Below are 26668 nucleotides of genomic sequence, written 5' to 3'. Positions count from 1 at the left end.
AGAGAGGAGGGGGGTCAGGAGGAAAAGAGTGTTAAAGTCCTTTGAGTTGGAGTACAGTCTGAGTTTTATCCTCTTCCCCCTTGTCTTATGGTGAGTCTCTGGAGATCTGTGTCTCTCTCTCCCTCACGACCAAGATCATTATCAGCACAATGTTCCGTGAAAGCCACTTTGAAAGGACTGCGAGCTCCATATGTAAATGATGGGAGTGTGTGTGTGTGTGTGTGTGTGTGTGTGTGTGTGTGTGTGTGTGTGTGTGTGTGTGTGTGTGTGTGTGTGTGTGTGTGTGTGTGTGTGTGTGTGTGTGTGTGTGTGTGTGTGTGTGTGTGTGTGTGTGTGTGTGTGTGTGTGTGTGTGACGACTAGATGAGGAAACAGTGCAGTTAACAGGTAAAAGGGGTCAATTTGTCAAGACAAGGTTATTGCCTCCTGAGGTTTTGTACAGTCTCTCATCTCTTTGGTTCGACTATTTTTGGATCCCTTTTGATTCAAATTCAGATTTAGATTTTTGTTGGTTTAAGATCATGATGGTACAAACAACATTACAATAATGACAAAACAAAGGCACCCAGCAGGAATTAGGTGCAACATAAATTATTTGGACAAATGTAAAAACATCCCCTAATAAGGCACCAATTTACATATTGTTGTTTTTCACCTTTAGTGACAAAATGAAATTAGACATGGATGAACAAGTCATTTGGCATGCGTTCTTTTTCCATAATTTCACCATGCTTTCAATCTTAACACAAAAACCTGTTTGTAATTAAAAAAGGACAGACACCCTATTTTTCCTGCTCAAGTCTCATTATCAATTTATGTCTAATCTTAACTCACATTTAAATTCAAACTCTTTAAATTTCACATAACGATCATACCGTTAACGCCTCAGAGTTTACACGTCACGTCTGCTGAACTGATATGATTTAAATGTGTGTTTATATTAAGTCTTTATTCAAGTCTCTTCTCAAGTTTCTGTTTGTATTTGATTCCTCTGCTATAATCAGATTTAACAAGTCCCTCATATAGCATTTAAACAGGCAGAATAGTTGCTCTCAAGACAAATAACTACAGTAATCAGGACATGTTTTTTTCAGAGATAATGGGCTACAATTATACAACTATTAGTCACAAACGATGTTGTGGGAAGCTGATGCCATGAAGGTTTTAAATATGCTTTAAAGGAGATGGATTGAGGGCCATCACAAGCATTAATACTTAAGTGTCGTTAGGCGTTCATAAATAGGCTTATCCAAAGTTTATGTAGGCTAATCTTTGCTCTCTCTCTCCTCTCCTCTCTCTCCCTCTCTCTCTCTGTTAATGTGTCTCTCACTCTCTAAGAACAAACCCAGGCTCCACCTCTTTATGATAATGTGACAGTAGCATCTCCAGCTCGGAGACAAGCCTCCTCTCTTTCTCATTCAACTATGTGATCTGGGTTTTTTTTTCCCCACACACGGACCCTTGTCTCTTTCTCTTTCTCCTCTCCTCTCCTTGTCTCCCCCTCCTCCTCCTCCTCCTCCTCCTCCTCTTCTTCTCCTCCTCGGCACACTCAATGCGCAGCTCCCTCCCGCAAAGGAACCCGCATTTATCCGGAGAAGTTACTTTTCCCTTAAAAATAGTTTCAAGTTTGAACTTTACTTTTGTTTGTTAAACCCCCCGGACATGACCACTATGGCAACTCCGGCTGCCCCGGCTCTGCTCCCCGGCGCCACACTCGGGCACCACCCGGCGCAGAGTTCCGTCTCTCCGGCCACCAACTCTCCGCCACCTGCGGCCACCTCCGCCGCGTCCTCCCCGGCGCTGCTTCACCAGTTCAGGGCGGACCTCTTGCTGGCGAACGGGGCACCGCTGAAACCCGGCGCAGCCCCGGCGTCCGGAGGCTCCAAGCCCGTGTACGCCACCCCGTCCCCCGTGGAGAGCACGCCGCAGAACAACGAGTGCAAGCTGGTGGAGGTGAAAGGTGCCAAGCTCGCCTCGTTCACGGTGAGAGACACGGAGCTCATCTGTCTGCCGCAGGCTTTCGACGTGTTCCTCAAGCACCTGGTCGGCGGGCTCCACACCGTCTACACCAAGCTGAAGCGGCTGGACATTGCCCCGGTGGTGTGCAACGTGGAGCAGGTCCGTGTGCTGCGGGGGCTCGGTGCCATCCAGCCCGGGGTGAACCGGTGCAAACTCATCTCCAGGCAGGACTTCGAGACGCTCTACAGCGACTGTACCAACGCAAGGTGAGGCGGGAGAGAGGGTGAGGAGAAGGGGGGGACAGTGAGACCCCGGTGGTGGGGTGGATGTGGGGGTACAAAGTTGTTATTTCAGGGGTGGTGGTGCAGCAGGTGGGGTTCTCTAAATCAGGTAGCATATAAGGGTGTGAACATGTAGTCTGCAGGTCATGACAAAACTTCCAGGATTCATCACAAAAATCTGAATAATATTGCAAATTGTGTGTCAGTGATAGTTAATGTTAAGTTTGCAACAACTTTATGAGGTAGGTAGGCCTATATCCTAATATGTCTGTAATATTCCAGGACTTGGCTGTGTCTTTACTGCTATATCTGCATGAGATTTGTCTCAATTAAAAACTAGTAGAGTCTTCTAGAAGCCACTGTAAACTGCAGTATAAAGGGACAAGGAATATTCCATTAATTAATTTATTATAAAATGTAATTTCTTCCATTTTTATTGGCGGTTGTAAACTATTTGATGATGGCTGCCTGAAGGTCCAGTTAACTCCTTTTTTTATTTATTTACTCACTCACTGCTGGGCCTGTCACTATTTACCATTTTACCAGATGATAAAAGCTGCGATGGTGTTGACGATAATGAATTTTAGTAATCCTAATAAAAAAATAATCTTTAAAAGTTTGTCGTTATCAAACACTATGATCTCTCCCTCTCTCCGACACACACACACACACACACACACACACACACACACACACACACACACACACACACACACACACACACACACACACACACACTGTCTCTCTCTGACACACACACACACTTTCTCACTCTGACACACACACACACACACACACACATGCACACATTGAATCTGACACTGTCATTCTGAGAAATTGATTCTTCACAGAAATTAATTAATTTTCATTTGGCCCCAAGCGGCAGCTTAAATCAGGACAAGCTCACTCACTCACTCACTGATCCCTTTGCTCTCTCTCTCCTTCCCTCTCCCCCTCTCCCTTTCTCTCCCTCCTTAATAACTCGCTGTCTTATCATATCAACACTCTTTAGCCCTGAGCATCAGAACAGAGGAGATGATTAAATGAATTCTCGGTATTTATGATGCGATTATGTAAATGAGCTGTTTTGCAGAACTCCGATGGTGACCAAACTACATGGGTCATCAATCCAATGCGCCACAGAGATGTTTGGATAAAGGGCCCATAAATTGGCTGGGATTGTTGGTTTCCTGGTGCCTCAGTCTGCTGTTGTGCAGACCACATGCTCATAACAGCATGGGTTTGAATCCAGTTGAGTGTGGATTAGCCTTAGTTTGGGGAATTTATATTGTTTGATAGTTAATCCCTGCTCCTTGGAGCATGAATGATCCAATTTACACCTGCCATTAAATACAGAAAGAGGATGTGCCAAGACATGTACTGATAGACACCCAAAAGAACTGACTTTGCAATGTATTACCTACTTATTTTCTTGGTGTAGGTGAAATAATTCAGGTATTTATAATGGCTCTACTTTTATCTTAAAGCTTGGATGCAAGCTTTGACTTGAGAAAACACTCAATCAGCTCCCAGCTACATGTGAGTGGATTAGCACCTGCGCTTAAGCGTCTGAGGCCCTCCAACCAAGACAAAATCCAGATGCATCTTCTGGCTGCTTTGGGATTTCTTCCATGTCAGGTGTTAATGGGAACGTTGTTATACAACCGCTGAAAATACACAGCCTCCGCCGTCTCTAATTATCCACACAACACTCAAACAGCCTTTAGTTAATGAGATCTGAAAACATCACTCGTCTGAAATCTTCAAACGACTTCCGTGATTCTTTGTCTGAGGGCTTCAAATGTGCTGTGGTGGCCATTAGCATCAGCCCCTGAAGTAGAAGTTTCTAAGTAATCCCCCGTGTGTTAGGAGCAACATATACAGGGTTAAAAAAAAGTGGGACTCTGGGTGGTTATCGTTAAAGCCGGGAAGGCCGGTTCATCTCCAAGAACATGATGTTACGGCTCTCTGACAGTGTCAGGGCTCAGTGAGGTTTTTGTTACTGATTAAGACAGCCATCACTTATTATTTTCCAGTCCAGTACAGTCAGGCAGGCTGGAGGGGAAATAACAGCCCTGTCTGATAGTTTAACATGACTAACACAACGCTTTACATGGATTCACTCCTGTTTATTCTTTCGGCTGTTTGGTCATTCATTGGCTCCTTTTTAAAATATTAAACAAAACAGAAATTATGAAAATGCCCTTTGTTTATCACTGTCTTTCCTTCTTCTCTTTGTCTCACTCTTTACTCCTGCTGTGCACACACACACACACACACACACACAGACACACACAGACACAAACACACCCTGACCACTGACTCATCAAACCATGAAGAAGGGCAGACTTCACCCTCAGTCAAAGCCTAGTTATAATTCATGCAAAGGTGGCACACAAACACACACACACACACACACACACACACACACACACACACACACACTCTCTGTCATCTCCTAACACACAAACTCACACGGTCACGCCTGTGTGTTTGCTGGCTTTTGCTGCTAAATGACATTAGTTCCACAGAGAGAACATGGCGTGTAGGAGGCAACCTGATCCTCCGTCCTTTTCTTTCTCCCTCACAAAGGAACAGTTTCATTCTCTGTTAGGGACACACATCAAACAGCTCGCTCAGGTCAAACGGTGTGTGTGTGTGTGTGTGCACATATACTGTACATATATAGAGTACACAAATAACACCCCCAAAATAATAGTTGTATAATGTGGCGAGGTAAAAAGATCTCTCGTGACCTTTTAACTAAGCATGTTTTAATAACAACACATGGTTTCTGCATTTGTGCGTGTGAACATCTTTTACACACAAAGATATATGTTTTCTAAGCAATGCTACTTTAAAGAATAAGTCAACTAAATTCCCAAAAAATCTATTTCATCATTTGCCACTTGATGTCTACCATGCAGATAGTTTTGGTTTTGTTTGCACATATATTAGTAGTTGAATGGAATTGTGTTTGTGATGGTATAACAAGGGCCAAGTAAATGTTCTTGTTACTTTATCGTTACAGAAAATGGTTTTCAGAGGACTTACTTCCTGTTTAGACTTACTTCTGTAGGAATAGTCCCCATAAAAACTGTTTTTTTTTTCTTCTTCCGTTGTATTGGGGTGGAAGCAGAAAGCTCTGCACCTCAAAGTCTTTGGTTAGATACCACGGGAGGTAAAAGGGAAATGATGCTTTCTTGTAATTTAGGTTAGGTAACCCTTTAAGTGATTTGAAGCAACTACGGTCATTTATGAAGCAGGAATAGAATAGACTTTGGGAAACAAAGAAAAAAAGAACTTAGTTTAATCAAACAATTAATGATAAATGAGACAAAGTGGCCTGCGGTGTGCATCGAAAGCCAGCTCTTTGTGTTTCTCTGTGGCAAACCTCGGCCGCATAAGTTGGCAGCGGCGAGCCGGTGTTGTGTGTATGTGTGGGAAGGTGGACTCCTCAAAGCCGAGCCCCACTGCCATGCCATAACTCACTGTCAAAGTCAGGAGCGTTGGGACGAAGGGGAGGAGGGTGTGTGTGCGTGTGTGTGTGTGTGTGTGTTAGGGTGGGGTGATTATCTCAACTTTAACCTCCGCACTCTTTTGATGTTTTATAGAAAAGATCATGATGAGATAGAGAGGGCCTCCGTGTCTTCTACTATGACAGGTTTTAATAGAGTACACACACAGGCGCACACACACATTTTGGACACACACACACACGATCTTGACATCGTCTTGACCCTGGAATGTGGGAGAGGAATGCAAGGCGGTATCAGTTTAGGAGATCAGATTCTTGCCTTGATCAAACGTCCTGTGTGTGTGTGTGTGTGTGTGTGTGTGTGTGTGTGTGTGTGTGTGTGTGTGTGTGTGTGTGTGTGTGTGTGTGTGTGTGTGTGTGTGTGTGTGTGTGTGTGTGTGTGTGTGTGTGTGTGTGTGTGTGTGTGTGTGTGTGTGTGTGTGATGTGTCCTGCCTGCTTCTTTCATGACATCATCACACAAGCCTTCCTAATAACAATGCCGCATAAAGCTTTTTTTTTTTTTTTTTTTTTTTTTTTTTTCTCAATCCTCGATTTTGAGAGGAAGATCACAACATCAATCTTTCCCTGCCTTCCCTGACCAGCAACATAAGTCTTCCTGCGCACGGCGACAACGATATGATTTATCAAACCGGACCCGTGACGGCGAATACAAACCCCGTGTGATAAACACAGATTGAAAGGATGGGAGCATGGGAGCTGTAAACCGGCGCTAATATATTCCAAACAAAATCTTGTTTGAGCTAGTTCTCCTACACACACACACACACTCACATAAACACACACACACACACACATACAGCTGCTACCTATCAGCACCTCAGTCCCTCCAAAGTCAGTAGCTGTTCCACTGTTTTGACTGCAACACTTCCTCTTCTTTCATTACTTTTCTTTTTCCACACAGTATCTTTGTGTGTGCTTGTGTGTGTGTGTGTGTGTGTGTGTTAGCGGGGAAGAGAAAGATCTGTCATCTTTGTTATGTTTTGTTTCTGTTCCACCTGTGCTAAGCTCCAGCTGCCATGTTTAGCGTTTCATGTTTCAGGTAACACACACACACACACACACTAAGCGAAGCTAAGCTTGGAGGGCAGGACTCAATGTACAGAGTACCTTTTTTTCCGTGTGTGTGTGTGTGTGTGTGTGTGTGTGTGTGTGTGTGTGTGTGTGTGTGTGTGTGTGTGTGTGTGTGTGTGTGTGTGTGTGTGTGTGTGTGTGTGTGTGTGTGTGTGTGTGTGTGTGTGTGTGTGTGTGTGTGTGTGTGTGTGTGTGTGTGTGTGTGTGAGCATTGGCATGAGGGAGGACGTCTGGGTGAGATTTTAATTAAAGTTTGAGACAAAGAGGTCATAAGCCATACACCCCCTCCTCTACACACACACACACACACACACACACACACACCTTACATAGACACACACACAGTGAACTGTTTTCTCTCTCCCCCCCTCCTCTCTCTCATTCCATCCCCACAGCTTGATGACTTTTCCATGAAAGGCTTTTTCATTAATCCTACCTCAGGGAACCGGTGCTCTCCAACCACACACACACACACACACACACACACACTCACAAAACACACTCAAAACACGCTCAACACACACATAGACCTCCCTCTACGGGTCACTTTGATGTATCAACGCACTTGCAGACTAAACACAAAATTAGGTTCCAGTTCTTTATGCCCCCTAAAATGCAACATATACACGCCCACTAACATGCACACAACACACACTAACACACACACACACACACACACACACACACACACACACACACACACACAGGCTATTAATTAGTGTGTGCAAATAAACAGTAGTAAGGGAAAGGGAAGCGGCTACTGTAAAAACCAACCGCACACTTTGCGGGCTCTGTGTATTTTATTTTCCCTGACCGGGGTTCTGCATTTGTGTGTGTGTGTGTGTGTGTGTGTGTGTGTGTGTGTGTGTGTGTGTGTGTGTGTGTGTGTGTGTGTGTGTGTGTGTGTGTGTGTGTGTGTGTGTGTGTGTGTGTGTGTGTGTGTGTGTGTGTGTGTGTGTGGGTGTGGGTGTGGGTGTGTGTGTTCATTTAAGGTGGTCCAACATCAGTTGCGGTGGAACTATGTTGCTTTACCTTCAAACTTAAGAACTAAAAATACATTTCCTGCTTTTGTTAAACACAGTGTGCCTCTCTATATGCACTGCAACAAATATTGTGTGTGATGTGAATGCACCCCCTCCTCCGAAAAAACAACACTCACAGACACACACACACACACACACACACACACACATGCATCCACAACTTCAGCACTCTTGCACATTCCTGCTGTCTGTCTGGCAGGGTGAGTGTGTGAATATGTGAATATGTGTACATTTACCTGAGTGGGTCTCTCTCACTGTCTACGTGTCAGTGTGTCTATGTGTGTGTTAAAGTGTGTGTGTGTTAAAGTGTGTGTGTGTGTGTGTGATATCTGATGTCAGCTGTCACATCCCAGTCGGTCTGGGCCCATAATAAGAGACAATAATAACAACTCATTAAAACTGAGGGCAGGAACTGTGGAGCTCATCGGCTCATCAAATTAACCTTTGAACACTTCATATACACACACACACACATACCACACACACACACACACACACACACACACACACACACACACACACACACACTGGTGTGCGCTCACACATACACACACACACACAGGCACTCAAGCTACCTGTTTTTCTCCCACAGTTAGTGACTACCCAATCTTTCCTTCTGTCTTTTTGTCTCCCCCCCACCTCCCCCCCACCTTTCTCAGCCAGTGGGTGTGTCAACAGGGGATTGGTCCTTTCTGCCGGGTAATTGATGAATTATAAGCAATATGCAAATGAGGCGCCATTAATCTCCTGACTGACAGCTTCGTTTATGGGGCCTTAATGACGGCTGGATTAGATTCTAATTAAAATCTGCTCAAAGACACCCCACGCTAGGAAGCTGCTGCTGCCGCTAGTCCATCTCTCCCTCTCTTATTTTTTTTTTACTCCACCTACCCACCTTTTTTCACTCTCTCGGACCGTCCCTCCATACGTTGCCTCCCGTCTTCTCCCTCCTCACTTTACATCTCCTCATCTTTCCCTCCATCTCCCTTTTCATCCTTATTGTTGTCGATTATCTTGCTCTCTGTCACGCGTTTCTTTTTCCCCTTCTTCTTTCCCCCCTCTTCCACACACTCCGTCTTTTAATATCACACACAGACACACACACACACACACACATACTTTACAGACACATACTCGCCCACAGGCTCATGTTATCCTATGTCAGGTTGCTATGAAAGGAGATGAGCTGCGCTGGTTGTCATTAAGCCTGATGTGGCCCGTGTCATTTCCCCTGTCAGGACATTCACACCGTTTAGTCAGAGCCAAAGTGATGTCTGACAGCTTTTCACATACCTCCTCCAGGATTGATTGAGCATGCCCGGCTCAATCAAACCATGTGAATCTGCTTGTAGTCGCAGCCTTTATTGAGGAAATTTGTGACGTGGTGGGGAAAAAAACAGTGAATGACCAAATGAAGAAAAGGACGGAGAGGGAAGGAGGCAAGCAAACACATTTAATAAGCAAACAAATGAATGAGTAAGCTGAACAGTAATGAGGTGCTTTATTGATGCCATAGGGAAACTCCTTTTTTGCTTGCTTGTATCCACAGGGAGGTCAGATTTGCTGTACAGCAGCCTTCCTGGAACCGCTCAGGTTTCAGTGTTTTTGCTTGTTGACACTTCAGCAGGATCAGAGGTTTACAGACTGAGGACCAGTTTCTCTAACCAGGCCACCCATCTCAGTCACAGCATGAAAAAAACGGAGGGAGTATTAAGTGTTAAACTGCCTAATGACTAATGTTAACCTGTGTTTTTTGCCTGCAGCTCGAGGCCGGGACGACCGCCCAAGAGGCTGCAGAGTGTGACAGAGGGCGGGACTCACCACATGCTGTCCCACAGCGGTCTGATGCATGCTGGGATCATACCTCCTGCAGGTGACCACCCAGGCCTCACTACGCAAACACGTAGCCATGTGCACATGTGTAAGATTTTTCTCTTTTTTCCAATTGGCCTTGTGTAATGGGCGAAACTAAAATCTTAGATTTTGACAGATTCCTGTTTCCTATTTTCTGTTTTCTCGTAGCTTTTATTTTTCTCTATGATTTTGTGCTACACAGTAATCACATAGTCACAAAAATATCTATGGTCTGTGCCCTCACTCTGCATATTAATAAGAAAACGTTAACTGAGAAGATCAATACACCAATCATACAGACATCATATATGTATATATATTTTCCAATCAAAGAATCAATATACTTTTACAATTAAACCTCAACTATAATGATCTTCTGTCAGACACATTAGAACCTGTGGTCCAACCTCATGTAACAAGGAGAACACGGAAAATGGCGAAGTAGATATATTATAAAAAATGTTTCATGTCTGGAACACAAATTGCAGTTACTGACACATGTAGTTAAGTACAGTTCTTCAATGCAAAGGTTTAAAATGTGGAAATATCAAAACAAATTGATCAGAACAAATGAAGAATAAATTAAAAATTATGAAAATACAAATAAAAATTCTACAGAATAATTACAACTAATTTTATTTCATTAATCTTTTTTTTGTTTTGCTTTTTTTATATTAAATGAAGAATTTATATATATGCTATTTGGGACACAACATTTAATAATATATTCAATTGGTGATAAAAGCCACTTGGCTCAAACAAGTCTATTTACTTGCCAGTGTATTCTGTATCAAAGATCCATTAAGAGGAGAAAGCCCCTCAGAGTCTCTAAATCCCCCTTTTGGTTTTCCATAAGGTCAAGGCTTGTAATTCTTCAGAACTGTACAGAAGTCACAGTGGAAATCCCTCTTTTGGCTCCATGAGCTGCTTTAAACAGTGAATTAGTGACACATTGTTGCTTCAGCCCTCAGAGGAGCTGCTGGCAAAGTTCAAATTCTGCTCTCTTTTCAGCTGTCGGAAAGTGAAAGCAATGACCTGGCAACCAGCTGAGTTACTCCCATCAGTTTAAAGAAAAGAGCAGGTTGCCTATGAAGGATAGACACAGGATGGGGCGGTTTTCGAGTTTCCTGCAGACCCCAATAATGATACGTTTTTCAACGATCATCAATAGTGTGAGGAGGCGGGGTTCTGGGAGGCGACCTGAGTGTTGATTAATAAAATTAGCATACACACTGCTGACACAAGAGAAACAACTCATAACTTGCAAGTTGGCCTTTTTTTTCTTGAATTATAAGTTCACAAAGTTCTCCCTTAAGTTAAGAAAGATTCATAATATTGAGGCCTTTCAACCCACTTTTATTTTGCTTTTAGTGTCCCGTTTAATTTGAATTTAATTTGAATTCAAATGTTCAATTTGTTTGTGACAAAAAATGATTCCTGTGTAAACGACACTCAAGCCCATTAAATGTCGCCTCAATTATGAAGTTTTTGGACGATTTGAAAATGTCAATGTAGCAGCAGGTAAAAAGATGAGCAAAAATGATTAAATGTAGGAAAATCTATTATTTAAAAAGTCATAGTCCGTTTTGTATATTTAAACAGTCTTAGTCAACTGCCTGCTTAAGGCCACAGTGCCGCTTGTTCTTGTGACAAACAGTGTGTGTTTGAGTCTCTATTGTGGTGTTTGTGTGCGTGTGTGTGTTTGCGCGTGTGTGTGTGCGCTTGTGTGTGTGTGTAGCACAGAGAAAGGGAGAAAAGTAATTGTTGGCACCTCACCGCTCTCAAAGTTGCCCTTGGCTTTGTGCTCTTCACTGCAACCTGATCTTTTCATTCCCCGCCTCAAAAGAAGCCATTTTCTGTTAGCTCCGCTTCCTCTCACTGTTCAAAGGTGCTTGAGAGTGTGTGTGTGTGTGTGTGTGTGTGCGTATACGTGTGTGTTGTGCATGCGTGAGTGTTCAAGAGCATCTTTCTCAGTGGGGAAAGGAGTCTTTTTCCACCAAAGGAGAGGGCACGGCGGCAATGTCAGCGCTACTGATTAGAGCTGGCCACATGAGAGGGGAGAAAGAGACAGAGAGCGGGGAGGACATTTGAGCGTAAAAGGCAGGGAAAATCTTTGATGTCATCCTCCTTAGTCTCTTTCTCTCGCCTCGTGCACACTCACACATACACACACACGCAACACGGTGGCTTATGTCCCGCTGTGATGCTGACATTTGAAAAGGTAAAGTAAGGAGAGGGGATGGGAGGAGAGCAGAGGAGAGGGCAGGAACGAGAAGATGAGAAGAAAAGGAGCAATTTGTTGTGGTTGTCTACGTCTTAGACAGGCGGACTATTCACCGTGGAAAACCGTTGTGTGTGTAACAAAGACATAACACTCAGCGGTTCAGTTTGTTGCAAATGCTCAGATGTATCCAAGACCAGGAAATGAAGACTTATGGTTTGTTTGCATTTCCTCAAGTCGTGTTTGCACAGTTGTCTAACTTTAATAATTCCCTGTGTTTGTCTGTATTAGTGCGAGGGATATTTAATTTTCTGCTTCATACCATGGGAGTTTTAAAGGTTGATCTGTGGGTCAAACTACCTTCTGAGGTTCAAGGCGCTAAATTAAAATATGTCTCGGCCCTCCTGCCACCTTTTGTCACTCTCCATTTCGTAATATCCAAAAGTGCACGACCCTTATTAAAAAAGTATCTTGACTTTTTCTCTAATGCTTTTAATTTATACTTACAAAGAAGAACTCTCATGGCTAAAAGGTGGAGTTAGTGTCGTCCTGTGTGCTGTGTTGTGGGATGTGAAGTCCCTGTGTGGGAGAGATGAATGTCTTGGCTTGTTCCTATCACTGCTGATTCCCCTGCAGACTAAATGGCCGGTGCAGCGGTGCAGTCAGAATGAATGGCTGGCCTCTGTCTTCCCATGACAACCTCCTGCCTACCCACTGCTCTAATCCTCCACCGGGGCCATTGATCTGGCTCTTATTGATTCTTCTTCTTTCTTTCTGTCCTCCCTTTTCCTTTTTCTTCCCCTCTCTATATATCTGTCTCCCTCTCAGATCTGTCTGCCCTGGCCAAGAAGATCAAGCTGGAGGCGATGGCCGGTTACCACAGCAACCAACAACATGGCGGGCTCAACGGAGAGAACGGTGACCACAACCACGGACTGGGTGAGTGTCATCCTGTGTCCATCCAATCACTCACACACACACACACACACACACACACACACACACACACACACACACACACACACACACACACACACACACACACACACACACACACACACACACACACACATACATGCATCAGTCAGATATATTAAATTATCGTCATATAACACGTCGCACGGTTGTTGTCTGTACACGTCTGTGATGTCACGTCAATACGACTTGAGCAGCTGTTTTTATGTGCGGCTGCTGGATCGAGCTGATTAAAACCAGGATGTGACTTCACCTCTCCTCACCGGTACGTTTCCTTTTGAGAGACGGTGAATGCAACAAACAAACTACAGCAGCCATGAGTCAGTTCTTCAGATGAAATTAGAAATGAACATCTGAGTCAGATAATCCAAACCATTAAAACATAAGGAGCGTGAGGAGATATAGATATATTTTTACCACTAGTTTTGTAGTTATTTTTTCTTTTTTTTTCAAATTGTGATACACACGCCTGTGAGGGTGAATGTATCCTTCAACTTGGATTTGTTTGCATACTTGTGGGATTCAATAAGATGAGAAAAAACAGATGATCATCCACTCTGCAGCCCCAAAACATTGCCGGCAAATCATTAGCACATATTAGTCATCACATCAAGAGAGCGCGGACCCAAACCAGCTCTCTTACTCATGCTCAACCTGGCACTAATCTGTCATATTTAGTAACATTAGATCAGGATTTACTGGAAGAGAAGCCTTTGCATTCCAGTGTTAAGTGCGCAGTGCGTTCTCATCCGTTTGGCTACTTGTGCAGGTATAATATGTAGTCATACGATATTCAAAACTGTTCCTCTGCACTGATCCGGGGTTTTGCAGTAAAGGAAAAGCAGCCAGCAAAAGTGGAGCGCCAGTGGACGAGACCAAGCGCACCCCGGATGATAGAGAGATGAATAAGATGAGAGGCTGAAGCCAAATCAATAGTCTTCTCTCTAATTCACTATCCTGAATGCAAACGACAAATGCTGGACAATCGATGCAGAGACGGACACACGCACACACGCACACGCACGCACACACACACACACACACACACACACACACACACACACACACACACACACACACACACACACACACACACACACACACACACACCCGCACCGCCCCCACTCTTATCGACAGGTTAAAACGACATCAGTGTGTTTAGACAGATGACAAGGCTTATAGGGGTCTGTGTGGAATACGCTATCAACCTGGGACGCATACACACACTTTAACAAGAGGCGCATACTGCAAGGCTTTAGGACAGAAATGAAAAGGAAGACATTTTCCTTGTGTGTTTTTCAGAAATTAGAAAGAGACAAAAGTAAAATGACTGTATGTTTGAGCCCAGTACCTTTTGTTTTTAGCTGTGTGTGTGTGTGTGTGTGTGTGTGTGTGTGTGTGTGTGTGGGTGTGGTGTGGGTGTGGGTATAGTGAATCTTTTTCTCTGTCCATGTCTGTGCAACACTCCCGGTCTAAAGCATTGTTTACCATTGTATACACTCAGTTACAACTGCCGGCATCTGTGCGCAGTTAGGTGGCATGGTTACCACCAGCCATTATAAACCTGTAAAGCCTAATCACTGTTAATGATAGAGTCAAGTGGAAACACACACACACACACACACACACACACACACAAACACAAACATATGGCGTAGGCATACATACACACATAAGAACGATGTGTTTTTTCCATACCGCCACCCACGGCCTTATGGGAAGGATAGGCCCCCTCTACCAGAGCTTTAACCACTACAAAGGCAATCTCAGATTACACACACACACACACACACACACACACACACACACACACACACACACACACACACACACACACACACTCACAAATGCTGAGTGTGACACCTTATGGGCTGGGGAAGAGCGGGGAGCAGCCATTTCTGCATTTAACAAGATCTTCTGGGAAATTTACAGTAACTGTTTGTTTACAGTAATGGTTTGTTTGGATAAACATGAGAGAGGCACTTTGACTTTTGATGTTTTTTAATGAAACATAAGAGAGAGAGTGATGGGAGGGCAGAGAAAGTGAAGGGGGGGGGGGGGACGACAGAGTAAGGAAGAAATGAAATTATAGAGGAGAGGGTGGGGTTGGATGGGAAGGGGGGGGGGGGGGGGGGGTACAAAAGTGGAGCGCCGGGTTTCTAAACCCAGGCTTAATATTTGGAGTTGGCTGCTAGTTTATTGTCGGAGCATCTGGTTATTTAGCTCCATTCAGACAGATCTTTTGTGTGGATTGGTTTCTGCTCTGGGCAAGTGAGAGACTAATCTGCCAAATGCACAAAGCACTGCACATATGTCCAGCGAGCCCGACTCGTAAAGTCAACGCCTCACTCTTTATTTCTTAGTTTGCCCTTTTCTTTTTTCTTTCTCTTTTCTTTTTTTCCTCTCTCTTTCTTTCCTTTCCCTCCATTATTTGTTCTATTTCATCTCCCCTCTTTGGATAGCCTTTTTTTTTTTAATTTCCATGCACTCGTTCTATTATTTGTGACAATTGTGCGGAATAGAGTCCAAGATTTTTTCCTTTGTGTTTATAATTACCCAGCGTGCATTGCTGGCCCAGCACCAGGACTGCCATCAGCTTCTTTTGTTCCACTTCCTCCCTGTGTTTCTTTTGTTTTTGTTTTTCCTTTTATTAAATGATAAATATTTATGTCATTTTCTCCCCCCCCAACAGGATTGTTTGTTTCATGAATAGAGGGACTGCAACAACCCACTAGGGTGCTGTTGAGAGGAAGGATTTTCTTTAAAGATAGTGGATGCATGTGGTAACGAAAGGAGTGCGAACAACAGATTGGCCAAGATAATAAAGAGTTTGGTTTGAACCGCTGAAAAATGTGCTGGGTTATCGTCAAGAATACAGAGGCATTGAGAGAAAAGTAACGAGCAGGTGAAGTGTTTCTCTGTCATGTCCTCTTCTACCTCCCTTCCATTTTCTTCTTCTCCCCTCTTGCTCTCATGGGTTTCCACACTCGACATCTTTAGACCACACTCACACATATTTTCAAGTCGTGGTTTAGAAGCAGAGCAGCCATCCGGGTAATATTGACTTCACAGAGGAGTGACATCGGTGTCCAGTTTCAGAAATGTCAGTTCAGTACAGAACTGAGCAGAGCCTTTAAACTGCGATGGATAAATACAACTGAAGCAAAAATGAAAGAAAAGGGAGACCAGACCTGTTTCATGTTGGGTTCATGTATAGAGCAGCTTTGATGGCCTTTAAACAGAGCGGCTGGTCTGACCTTCTACGAGAGGCATCAGACTCTTACTGTACTCTACTGTGCTCTTCCTCCTTCAATAGTTCTCTTTTTTATTCTATTCTCCCCTACCAGTTCTGGATCAGTTGCCCTTCATGATGATGTCACATCCTCTGATTCCTGCAAGCCTGGCGCCGGCCTCCGTTTCCATGGCGATGGGCCAGATGAACCGACTGAGCACGCTGGCCAGCATGGCCAACGTGGCGCAGCTCCACGCGAAGCCCCCTGCCAGGGCTCCCACCTCCGTCATTAAGGTGAACTCAGGAGACCATCAGCGCGGTGGATCTGAACACCGGCCAGAGTCCACGTGATACTCTTTTTTTAAACTTTTTTTTGCACACATTTTACTTACATAAAAGATGAATTAAATAACTTGATCGGAACTTATAAAGACGTATTTCCTGTCCCTATAGATCCTTGGATCAGTATATGTTCAGAACCTAGAATCAAGTTTCCATGTTTATGGCGAAAAAACGTAAATTGCCTTGTGATGGGTCCAAGTTCTGGATCACTACCAGAATGTAATCAGTTGTTCTTTGGCTTAAGGCCAATCCCATATCTATTTATAAATATTTGAGATATCAGACAGAAACTCTGACTTTCTAATCCAAGTTGGCTACTTTCCTTAAAAAGAGTGTTTTCATTCTTAAGGATAATTAAAGGCGTGGTTTGGAATGATTATAAATGTTGCCAAACATTTCAGATTGTGAGCCTCAGTCCTCACTAAAGTCTCACATTATGTCAAGTCCTCGTCAAGTAGCAGGAAGTTCTGTCCCCGGTCATAATTTTTAACGGTGCATTGTTCAACCACTGGGATAGGTCCCACAAATGGTTTACGAGGCTTATTGAAATGAGCACCAAACTTCCCTGTTAACACCAAAGAGCTTTTACAAGAAAATATTTTTGTTTTGACTATAGCTGATTCTGTGGATAACTCTGTTCTGCCCTAGAAAGCCCAAACACAACTCATAATTGGGACCAAACACATTATTTTCAACACATGTTTTAAAATACAAAAACTATTATGATATCAAAATGTATAAATTCTGTAGATCTCTGGGTTTTATGACCAGGTGTAGCACTGTGCACAAAGAGACGGATAACAAGTCAGCAAAAGCAAGAGAGCTGTATCAAGTTCAAGCTAGCATTTGCTAAAACTAAATGGATTTAGTGTAATTGAGTTCAGTTTGTTAACCACCATAACTAAATGAGACAGTAGCTTTATTTAGTCATGTTGAAGAAGAGAAACAATTTCAGACAAAAGTTAATTATTGTTAGCCTAGCTTAGCAGAGTAGCACTAACTTCCGTGTCCGCTTTTGATTCTAAATTTTAATTTCCCCAATTTAGTGGGCTAGGTTTAATTCATATATTAACATGCACTGAATTGTACATTTTAATACTTTTTACTAATGTTAATAAATGAAAAACATTGTAATTAGTTTATAGATAGAGAAAAAAGGCAGTAGATAGAGATAAACAATCCCTATACAATTGTAACTGTGAATAACAAAATAAAGTATTGTCAAACAAACTAACACATTTTCTTAAGATCCTCCAACCGAGAATCCAATATCTTCATTTTTAGGCAAATTAGTCATCCTAGAATAGCTTTAAATGGAAGCATATATTAATTAAAGGTTTTTTTTGTGGTTTCTTTTTTTGTTTCTTTTGTACTTTATAAGCCGATATTTCTTGTTGTTTGGTAGGAGCGTGTGCATGACAGCCCCTCCCCCTCTCCCTCATTGGAGGAAGCTCAGATGTCATCCAATCACAGCAGCAGTGTGTCGAGTTCACCGTCTCACACAGAGCGCTCTGCAGAAACCACACGTACGTACTTACCTGTGGTAAAGTAAAGAATGCAATAGCTTTACTAAAACCTGAGAGGCGTTTCTGAGTTGTGATCTTTTTGACTTTATTATATTTTTCGTTTCAGACCCACACGATGACGGCCTGTCATCGAGTCACAATGTGTTGGGGCACTCACCTGGAGTGGTGCACGTGGCCAGAGAGACAGATGGGACCTCGATGGAGTACAGCAAGGAGAACAAGAGGAGCCACACTGACAGAGGTAACACTCACTGCTATGTTTGGATAGCTTGGGTCAGCATTGGATCTGGTTTGGCAGAACTTTGCTCTTTAAATAAATTAAATGTAACTCTTAACTTGTACCGGATTTATATGTCTGTAGTCTTATTGTAAAAGTGAAATGAATTGTTCAATTCAGTGGATTGAGAGGGGAGCCCTATTAACTGTTACACTGGCAAAAGGCATGCTGGGCACAGCTTGCACTCAGTAAAGGTCATGGATGTATGATAAGGACTTGATATGGAGCCCCTCCACAGACTTGCTTCCAATGTTGCCCAGGTGTCACTCACGGTATTGTAGCGAAATAATCTGGCCTAAAAGCATTTTTCTCCATTGGCCACCATTGTAAAAAGAGATGTCTGTAAACTGTTGACAAGACGCTTTGAACTCTAAACATGGCAGGTGTATTGCTCTAGGGCCCAAGGAAGCACAGTGTCGAGTGTGAAGTCACAGGAAAGCTGCAAGCAGCAATAACGGAGGCCGAGCAATCTGCCTGTTTAGAACAAGCACTGCACCAGTTACTCAAATGTGTTGAATAACAATGTCAGCTTACACTTCAAAGGTCAAGTTCTTGCTGTTTCCTGAGAATTTCTTGTTACAGTCACTAATCATTTAATGATTATTAATGAGTAATGATTATGAATTGCTTTTAAACAAAGTCTGCCAATACGGTTTCCGTCCTATTCATCCGTCTAAGTCATCATTCAGACGTGTTTAAACACTTGTGGGCGAGATTGTGATGGTTTATTTAACACTATTTATTTTAAAAGGAAAGGGTTTCCAACAGTTTGACAAGATGAAATATCTCAGTAACAGGTCAATGAGGATTCACTCTCACCTCCTCTTTCCTCCTCCTCTCCTCCTCGCTGTCGGTGGCGCCCCTGGCTTCCCGCGGAGAGCAAAGACAAATAATTCTGCAAAACAGGGCTCCATTAGACCAAGAAGCAGTGTTACATTAGCGAGCCATTTGCCGGGCCGCGGCCTAACGAGCCAGGCGGCCTCCCGTGCTCTCAGCTGGCCCTCATCTGCATAACGACCGCCTCCCTGTCGTTAGGGCCCGCGTTGCCACGGCGCTGCAACGTCAGTTGTTTGGTTCTCTCTGTCAGGGAGGTTTGCATTAGCTTAATGAGGACTGCTCAAGGACAAACAGTCAGCACAAAATCTACAGCGAGAGAGAGAGAGGGAGAGGGAGAGAAACCGAGAGTTTGTATGTGTGTGCACGCGCCTGTGTAAATGTATTCTAATACTGAATCACATTATTCAGTAATCGAATCTAAAAATCACAAAGGCCTCCCAGGTAAGGTTTCAGATGCTGTCAGGTATCTGTGAACATATTGACAAAGCAGTGATGGCACCAGCGACGTGAATGCCATGCATCACACATCGCATTTTATGCAATTGATTTTTAATTGATTTTGCTGCATGCAAATGAAACACATGTACATTTGCTGGATTGCAGGCTTTTGTGTTCGACCTACAACATCACAAGATTGAACAGAGTTTTCAAAGAGCACTTCAGCGCTGTCATTCTGTCAATCTATTGTATGATAATCTCTGAGTGTGTGTGTGTGTGTGTGTGTGAGAGACAGTTTTGGCTGTGTGTGCTGTTTCGCTAGTCTTTGAACAACGTATCCATGCAGCAAAGATCAGAGGCCATCCCTGACACCTCACTCCCATTAACCAAACATCAGCAGAATTTTATTCTCTGTCTGTCTCTCTCCTTCTCTTACTCCCTCCCTCCCTCCCGCTCTCTTCCGCTGACTGGCAGTCTTCACGTGGTGAAGTTCATTAGCCCTGGGGACGGGTGGGAGAGGAATAAGAGAGGGGGGAAAAGAGAGATGAAGTTGGGAGAAAAGAGAAAAACAGACAGTGACCTTGGTTAGAGAGATGGGTAAATGATCAAACGAGCTGGCAGCCGTGTGTGTGTATTTATACCAAACGTGTGTGTGTGTGAGTGTGAGGTAAAGTAGGCGTAAAACAGTAACTCAATAAAGGATCAGTCACATCCAAGGAGCCTGGGGAGCCCACGCTGCTGACTGCGCACTTCAGCGGCTACGAATGTGTGTGTGTGTGTGTGTGTCTGTATGTGAGCCACGGGAGTGTAGTTGGATGCCCTCCGCTGAGCTCGCCAGCACCTGCTAATTACCTTCCTCTACAGAGCAATGCTTTTAGCAAGGAAAGAGGGAGAAAGAGGAGGGGAGGGGGTTCTGCCTCTCATCTGTGAAACACCTTGAATGTGACAGTTGCCAAGACGTGAGGCCGAGGCGGTGGTGGGTGGGTGGGTGGGTTTTGGAGCAGAAGATGCTGTGGTCAGCTAAGTGGAGAAAACACTGTCATTTGTCACAGACAGAGAAAAGTGCCAGATATCACATCGCACGTTCACACTCGTCTCTGCTCCAGTAAGCGCAGGACTCCCAGGACGCCGTCGTCCTCAGTGGCTCGGATGACAGTGAACGCAGAAAGTGAGCAACTGCCTGATGTGGGGAGAGGAAAAAAATGCAAAAAAATGGCTAATCTTCATCTCCCCTACTGTCGAGAATCAGGAACACGCAGTTCTCAGGTTTACAAACAGATGGTCATCCATAATGCAGCTTCTTAGCTGTTTTTATGGGAGATGTCAAGCTGTGATGCATTATCAATAGGCAGAGTGCCATCTAATAAAGGGTAACCACATTTTCAAAACTCCAAACCAGGACTTCTGCGTATGTGTACAGGCTCACAGTAATTAGTGTAAACACCTATTTACTGTTGGACTTGGATATGCTTATAAGACATTCTATTTATATATTTATAGAAATTTGCATTCCACCTTGATTACATAGTGTCGCTGGAATGATGATCCTTTGTAAGTTTGAGACAAACATTGAGTCAGTGGCACAGGAAAGACAGAATGTAAACTTTATTTACAAAGCACTTTTCAAAAGAATACTTTCAAAGTAATTTACAGGAGTAAAGAAAAAGATAAATCTCTATCTCTTCATGCTGAAGTTGACGTCACTGATTGTATGTTGCTTTGGAGAAAAGCACCCGTCAGATAAATGTAATGTAATATAAAGTTTAGACATTGTGTACAAACAAAGATGCAAAATGTGATAATCACAAAATATTGTTATATTGTTGTGGTTATGTTTTTAGTTTGAACTTATGTTTTATTTTTTCTTCTGTATTCTATTCATACAGTTCAGTTTGACGTCATTTCACTTTCCATCATTGTCTTTACAAAATTCCCAGCTACCTTGACGTCTATCTAGTTTTACTACTAATACAATAAAATGTACAAGTTCAATAAATGTTTAAATACAATAAGGTGTAAAAACAGCCGATTTTCAAGATTTTTGTTTAAATGATTTTCAATGATTTTTGTAAAAGACTTTGGTTGATAAGCAAACTCTCAAAATATTATTTTTAAGTTTTCCTCATTTCAGAAAATAGCAGACCTTAAAAAAAGAGTAAACTGTGCATTTGAGGGGGACTAATTTCAGTCGCAGATTTGCTGAAGTATTTACAGCAGCAGACGTGTGTGTGTAGGAGCAATTCATAACAACATTTCAGTGCCGCTGTTCGAAGTAATGAAGGAATAATGAAGCAGTACAACAATGTGACTCATTGGTGTGTTTTAAAAGTTTTTAGGACAAAAAGGAAGGTCTTAGGCACAGAGGAGTCAGCTATATCCGGCTTCGTCTTCACAGAAAATACTTGTTAGTAGCATCAATTCATTGTGCGTTTTGCTCTTTTCACGGCAACAAAAACGTAGAATATGTCTGCAAAGGTAAAGTGGAATAAACTGTAGGCCTTTTGTGTTGAACTGATTCAACTAACTAGACAAATCAAAATGTCTCTCTGCCCTCCAGATAACAGCTCCGTGGCCGCTCAGACGACCAGGGAGAGCTGTGATAGACAAGTCTACCAGAAACCCCCATCAGGCTGTGAGAGGGTATCTTACCCCGCAGGACAGAAGCTCCCAGCAGGTCTCCACCACACTCCCTTCATCTTCCCGGAAGGCTTGTCCTCCATAGAGACCCTGCTCACGAACATCCAGGTGAGGCTCTGCTGGGGCTTTATTATTATTATGCTCTGAGATGAATAGGAAGGGCGATGAGCCACTCTTTGGGATTTCCTGAAATGGTAAATAGCAGATGAGGCAGACATTTAAGATGTGCAGTAATTGGGGATGGGCGTGTGCTGACCTGCTTCTCATATTTTACACGTCTTTGTTATAGAAGAGTCACAATGAACGCTCTCACTGGCTGGGTTTTCACAGGATGAAGGCGGGGAAAAAACATGTTTTTTTACCTCATCTGACCTGATAGCGTGTAGTTAAAAGATCAGTGTTAACTGTCACGAGGTTACAATCAAATGTATGTATTCTTATCTTTTCCTGCCTGAGTAAATCCAGGAATTATACACCCGAGTAAAAACATTGCCTGAGTCGAATTATTTGTGATCTTTTTACTTTTACAGTGAGGTGGTTTAAATGCTCTTTTTTTATATTTACTGCAGCTCTTTTTAAATTATTGTAATTTTGAAAGTTTAAAAACACACTGCCTTTGTTAAAGTGTTATTAAAAAACAGAAATATTGACTTTAGCATTAGGGGAAGTAAGAAGTTGCCTCTGAGGTGTTTGAAGATGACAGACGCCTCTCCTGGCTCCTGATCAGTGTGTGACCTGTTGATGTGTGGCTGTGTGTCTCCAAGCAGGGTCTGCTGAGGGTTGCCATAGAGAACGCCCGGGCGCAGGAGAAGCAGGACCAGATGGAGAGGACAGAGCTGAAGATGGAGCTGGTCCGAGAGAGGGAGCTAAGGGAGACCCTGGAGAGGCAGCTCAGCATGGAGCAGAAAAACAGAGGTAGGCCGCAACACAGCGAGCATCACATGCAGCATCTGAGGTAGACTTTGCAGAAACTGTTAACTCTACTGTCACAGACCTGTCAAATGTCCTCCGTATAGAATTAAAGATCATGCGCAGTATACTGTACCTTCAGTATAAGTAAACCGTGAGCCAGGACCATATTGGGCTAATTTACAGACTGTTACTTTAAAATTTAAATAGCTCACAATACCTTCAAAGTCCCTCACATCTCTTGATGTAAAGGTCCAGGACGGTCAGGAAGCAGAAATATAATAAACAAATTCCTGCAGGAATGGATACAAATAGAGTCAAATTAAAAAAATATTTGATATGCAAAACACATTTACTTGACATCCTTTGTCATTTCCTGTTCTTATTTTTCTTCTTCTTCTTTCTCTTCCTCTTCCACTTCCTCTCTTTCTTCTTCTTCAGTTCTGATCCAGAAGCGCCTGAAGAAGGAAAAGAGGAGTAAGAGGAGACTACAGGAGGCCTTGGAGGAGGAAGTCAAACTGCGTGATCAGGCGGAGCACACCCTGCTGCACACTGCCAACACACACACAGGTACACACACACACACACACACACACACACACACACACACACACACACACACACACACACACACACACACACACACACACACACACACACACACACACACACTGTTTTGGAAGATATCATGAATTCCTTATGGGTTTTCTTTTTTATGTGAGTTTAAAGTTCTCGCAATCTAACGTGATTCTCATTTTCATATTAAATGTCACCAAGTCTTCTCTACAACATGGCCTTGACTGTTCATTTGCCTCCAATTAAGTGTCTTTTATTAATGAATGACTAAATTGCAGGCCATCAATCATCGGCAGCCCCTCCTCACACAGAGTCTGTGACCCAGGACGTGGACGGGAGCAATCACGATGACAACAGGATGGACGCCAAGGCAACAGTACAAGGTACAGGTGTCCAGAAAACAAATACGGCTTCCTCAGTGTGTAGCTGTGAACATTATAAGAAAGAGAAAAGCTGCTTTCACTGCTAAAGCATTCCGTTACCAAATGATAACTTAAAAGAAATAACGTAATTTCAGAGTTTTGAAATAGTTCAACATGAAATGTTTGATACTGGTTGTGTCATCTTTTGTATGCGAGTCTGGTTCTTTAAATAAATAAATAAATTTAAAAGCTAAGGTCAGTGTATTAACATTAAAGCATTAAGTTTGTTGTTGCTAAATGTTAAATAAAATACCTTTTAAGTGTAACAATTGTGAAATAAACTGTGATATACCTGCTGCTGGGGATTTATTTGGCTCCTATCAACTGAGCTGGGACGGCAGATTTCATTATTACTCACTGGTGCCTAACCGACCAGTCTACTGGAAGGGTTTTGAAAGATTTCACAAGGAGACCGCTCCTGAGAAGTTGAACAAAATTAAATGAAGCATGAGGCAGTTCACTAGGGCTCCCATTTTAATGGAGATGGGCGTTTAATATATTTATTTGGCCGACATTATTGTCTTCGCAGGGATACGTTAATGAAACAATCCCACATGTAACGTCTCAAACAGACAGAAAAAGAAATGTCCTGATCTCTAGCCCGGCCTCATCAAAAGAGTGCATGGTTCCAGCCCACCTCTGCTCCACGCCGCGCCAGGACCGCCGTACTAGACAGCGTGCTTGTTCAAAGCCAATTTTTAATTGAATGTCAGTGAAGCAAGAAGAGAACTGGCCACTAATTAACGGCTGTCTTAATTGTCCTCGTGACGAGTTTGTTTGGACATCATTTGCATAATTAACACCCAGTAATAAATCATTTAAAGGGGAATTGTCTGTCAGACAGCAGGGCAGGATGTGGTTCCTTTGTGCCAGGAAGTTTTATCGCCAAAAACAGGGATCAGGGGCCGAAAAAAAAGACTTTCAGCTGAGCCTTATTTAATAATGATCTTTTATTAATGGATCTTAGGGCGAGGTTACAGGGGACAATGTTCAATATTTGTATGAATGAATTTGTAACATAAGGTATTTTGTAACAGTCACTGTGATCTAACCTAAAGAATCTGTCTACGTTCATTATAACTTATAGAATTGTGATTGTGTTTTATTAGACTGGATTTCTTTCTGGATTTCAGAGGGCAGAGTGTTCCTGCAGACCACCGGGATGTACTGAAGAAGAGGTGGTAGCAACGACGGATGAATGGAAGAATGGAGTGATGAAGATTCCTCATTTATGAGAGATACAATCGACAGGCATGCTCGGCCGCGCAGAGGCATCCGTGATGCACATCTCCGCCTCCTCGAGAAGACTCCCCTACATTTTCAAGGGTGACATTTGAACTTTTCCATTGTTCTCTTGTTTAATTTATTGCATTTATCACCGAATCTCGGCCGTAGCGGGAACAGTACTTTATTCTGATGATGTGTTTGTCCGTGTTTCTTTCAATCAAGGTTTTTAGATCCTAGATGAAGATGACCATATTTGTTTATTTTCGTCAGTGCTGTTTATCTGGACACAAGTGGCGAATATGACTTGTAACAGAGTTGTGTACATATACGATATATAGTCATCATTTTTGTTATCATTATTATTACTATCACAAAAACATATTGGCATGTTGTACAGTCAGTAAATGACTTGTATTGTGTATGTTATGCAGTAGTGCAGTTTGACAATACAAACAATACAAATCCTTTTTATTAAACTGTGTCAGTGCTTCTTTCTTTATTTTCACAAGTGCAGTTTTTCTGAATGCATAATTCGTTTGGCTGTTTTTTATATTTCAGTTTAGTTTTATTTGTGTCAAACAAACTTAATTTTGTGTGTGTGGAGGAGGGGTAGATCCATGTGCTTTCCTGTCTGTACATATGTGAGAGAGTGGGATGTGATGCGACATTGACTATTGCACCATCTCCGAAAACATACACGTAAATATCGACAGACAGACTGGAAGGTGGTGGGCAGGGTCACATGTGAGCTGCCCTTTAGTGAAACATGATGACTATGCACTCTCTCTCTCTCTCTTTATCTCTCTCTCTCCCTCTCTCTTTGTGGCTGCACTCATTATTTTTATAATGTTTCTTTCTTGGATTAAAGAAGGGTGAGGAACTTTAAAAACTCTCTTAGGCCAATAAATTAAGTAAATGTATAGAAAGATAAGACAAGCAATAGTTTTTTTTTAAAAACCAGAAGAACATGCATTTTTGCTGTGTAAAATAGGGGCTATTTTATCTTTTTTTGCTGGCCAAATATTAGCATTGCAAGAGATGGAGCCATATATAATTAAACTAATGAATAACATTTTCTGAGTTATTTTGGATTGCAGCCCTGAAAATGTCTGGTAACATATATCAAGTGTAGCTCCACTTCTAATTTAGTAATTCTAATTTAAGAAGTATTTGTGCATATTTGAAAGCAAAGAGTGTGTTTGGCTGGAGACGTGCAAAAACTACACCAAGTGTTCCTTCACTGATGCAGACGGCGAATGAATGAATATGTAATAAATTATGTAAGGGGTGGAGGATAACAAAT

The 26668-nt window shown here is 42.7% G+C and overlaps 1 protein-coding gene across 5 annotated transcripts; it reads left to right on the top strand.

The window, feature by feature from the left end:
* Nucleotides 1-1389: 1389 nt before the first annotated feature.
* Nucleotides 1390-25813, top strand: dachc (dachshund c). Of its 5 annotated transcripts, none has more exons than XM_054600131.1 (11): nucleotides 1390-2224; nucleotides 9656-9765; nucleotides 12796-12906; nucleotides 16290-16468; nucleotides 17922-18042; nucleotides 18149-18283; nucleotides 22152-22339; nucleotides 22996-23146; nucleotides 23582-23710; nucleotides 23995-24099; nucleotides 25272-25813. In XM_054600131.1, the coding sequence occupies exons 1-11, from the start codon at nucleotides 1662-1664 to the stop codon at nucleotides 25307-25309; spliced, it is 1830 nt and encodes a 609-aa protein (XP_054456106.1). In that variant the 5' UTR covers nucleotides 1390-1661; the 3' UTR covers nucleotides 25310-25813. The 5 variants fall into 5 exon arrangements, with proteins under 5 accessions (XP_054456106.1, XP_054456104.1, XP_054456102.1 ...); XM_054600129.1 differs by having other exon boundaries at nucleotides 25248-25813; XM_054600127.1 differs by having other exon boundaries at nucleotides 9656-9813; nucleotides 22999-23146; nucleotides 25248-25813.
* Nucleotides 25814-26668: the final 855 nt, after the last annotated feature.

This window comes from Anoplopoma fimbria, chromosome 6, assembly GCF_027596085.1.
Source record: "Anoplopoma fimbria isolate UVic2021 breed Golden Eagle Sablefish chromosome 6, Afim_UVic_2022, whole genome shotgun sequence".
Taxonomy (NCBI): Eukaryota; Metazoa; Chordata; class Actinopteri; order Perciformes; family Anoplopomatidae; genus Anoplopoma; species Anoplopoma fimbria.
The sequence above is the reverse complement of the archived record's forward strand: the minus strand, read 5'-3'. Positions and strand labels throughout refer to the sequence as shown.

What these genes read in the sequence shown, in the direction of transcription:
- dachc (XM_054600126.1), top strand. Translation starts at nt 1,662, where the DNA reads ATGACCACTATGGCAACTCCGGCTGCCCCGGCTCTGCTCCCCGGCGCC. An exon ending in TGACCACAACCACGGACTGG is followed by an intron (nt 12,907 to 16,289) that starts GTGAGTGTCATC and finishes CTCCCCTACCAG; the next exon opens with TTCTGGATCAGTTGCCCTTC. An exon ending in CACTGCCAACACACACACAG is followed by an intron (nt 23,711 to 23,994) that starts GTACACACACAC and finishes ACTAAATTGCAG; the next exon opens with GCCATCAATCATCGGCAGCC.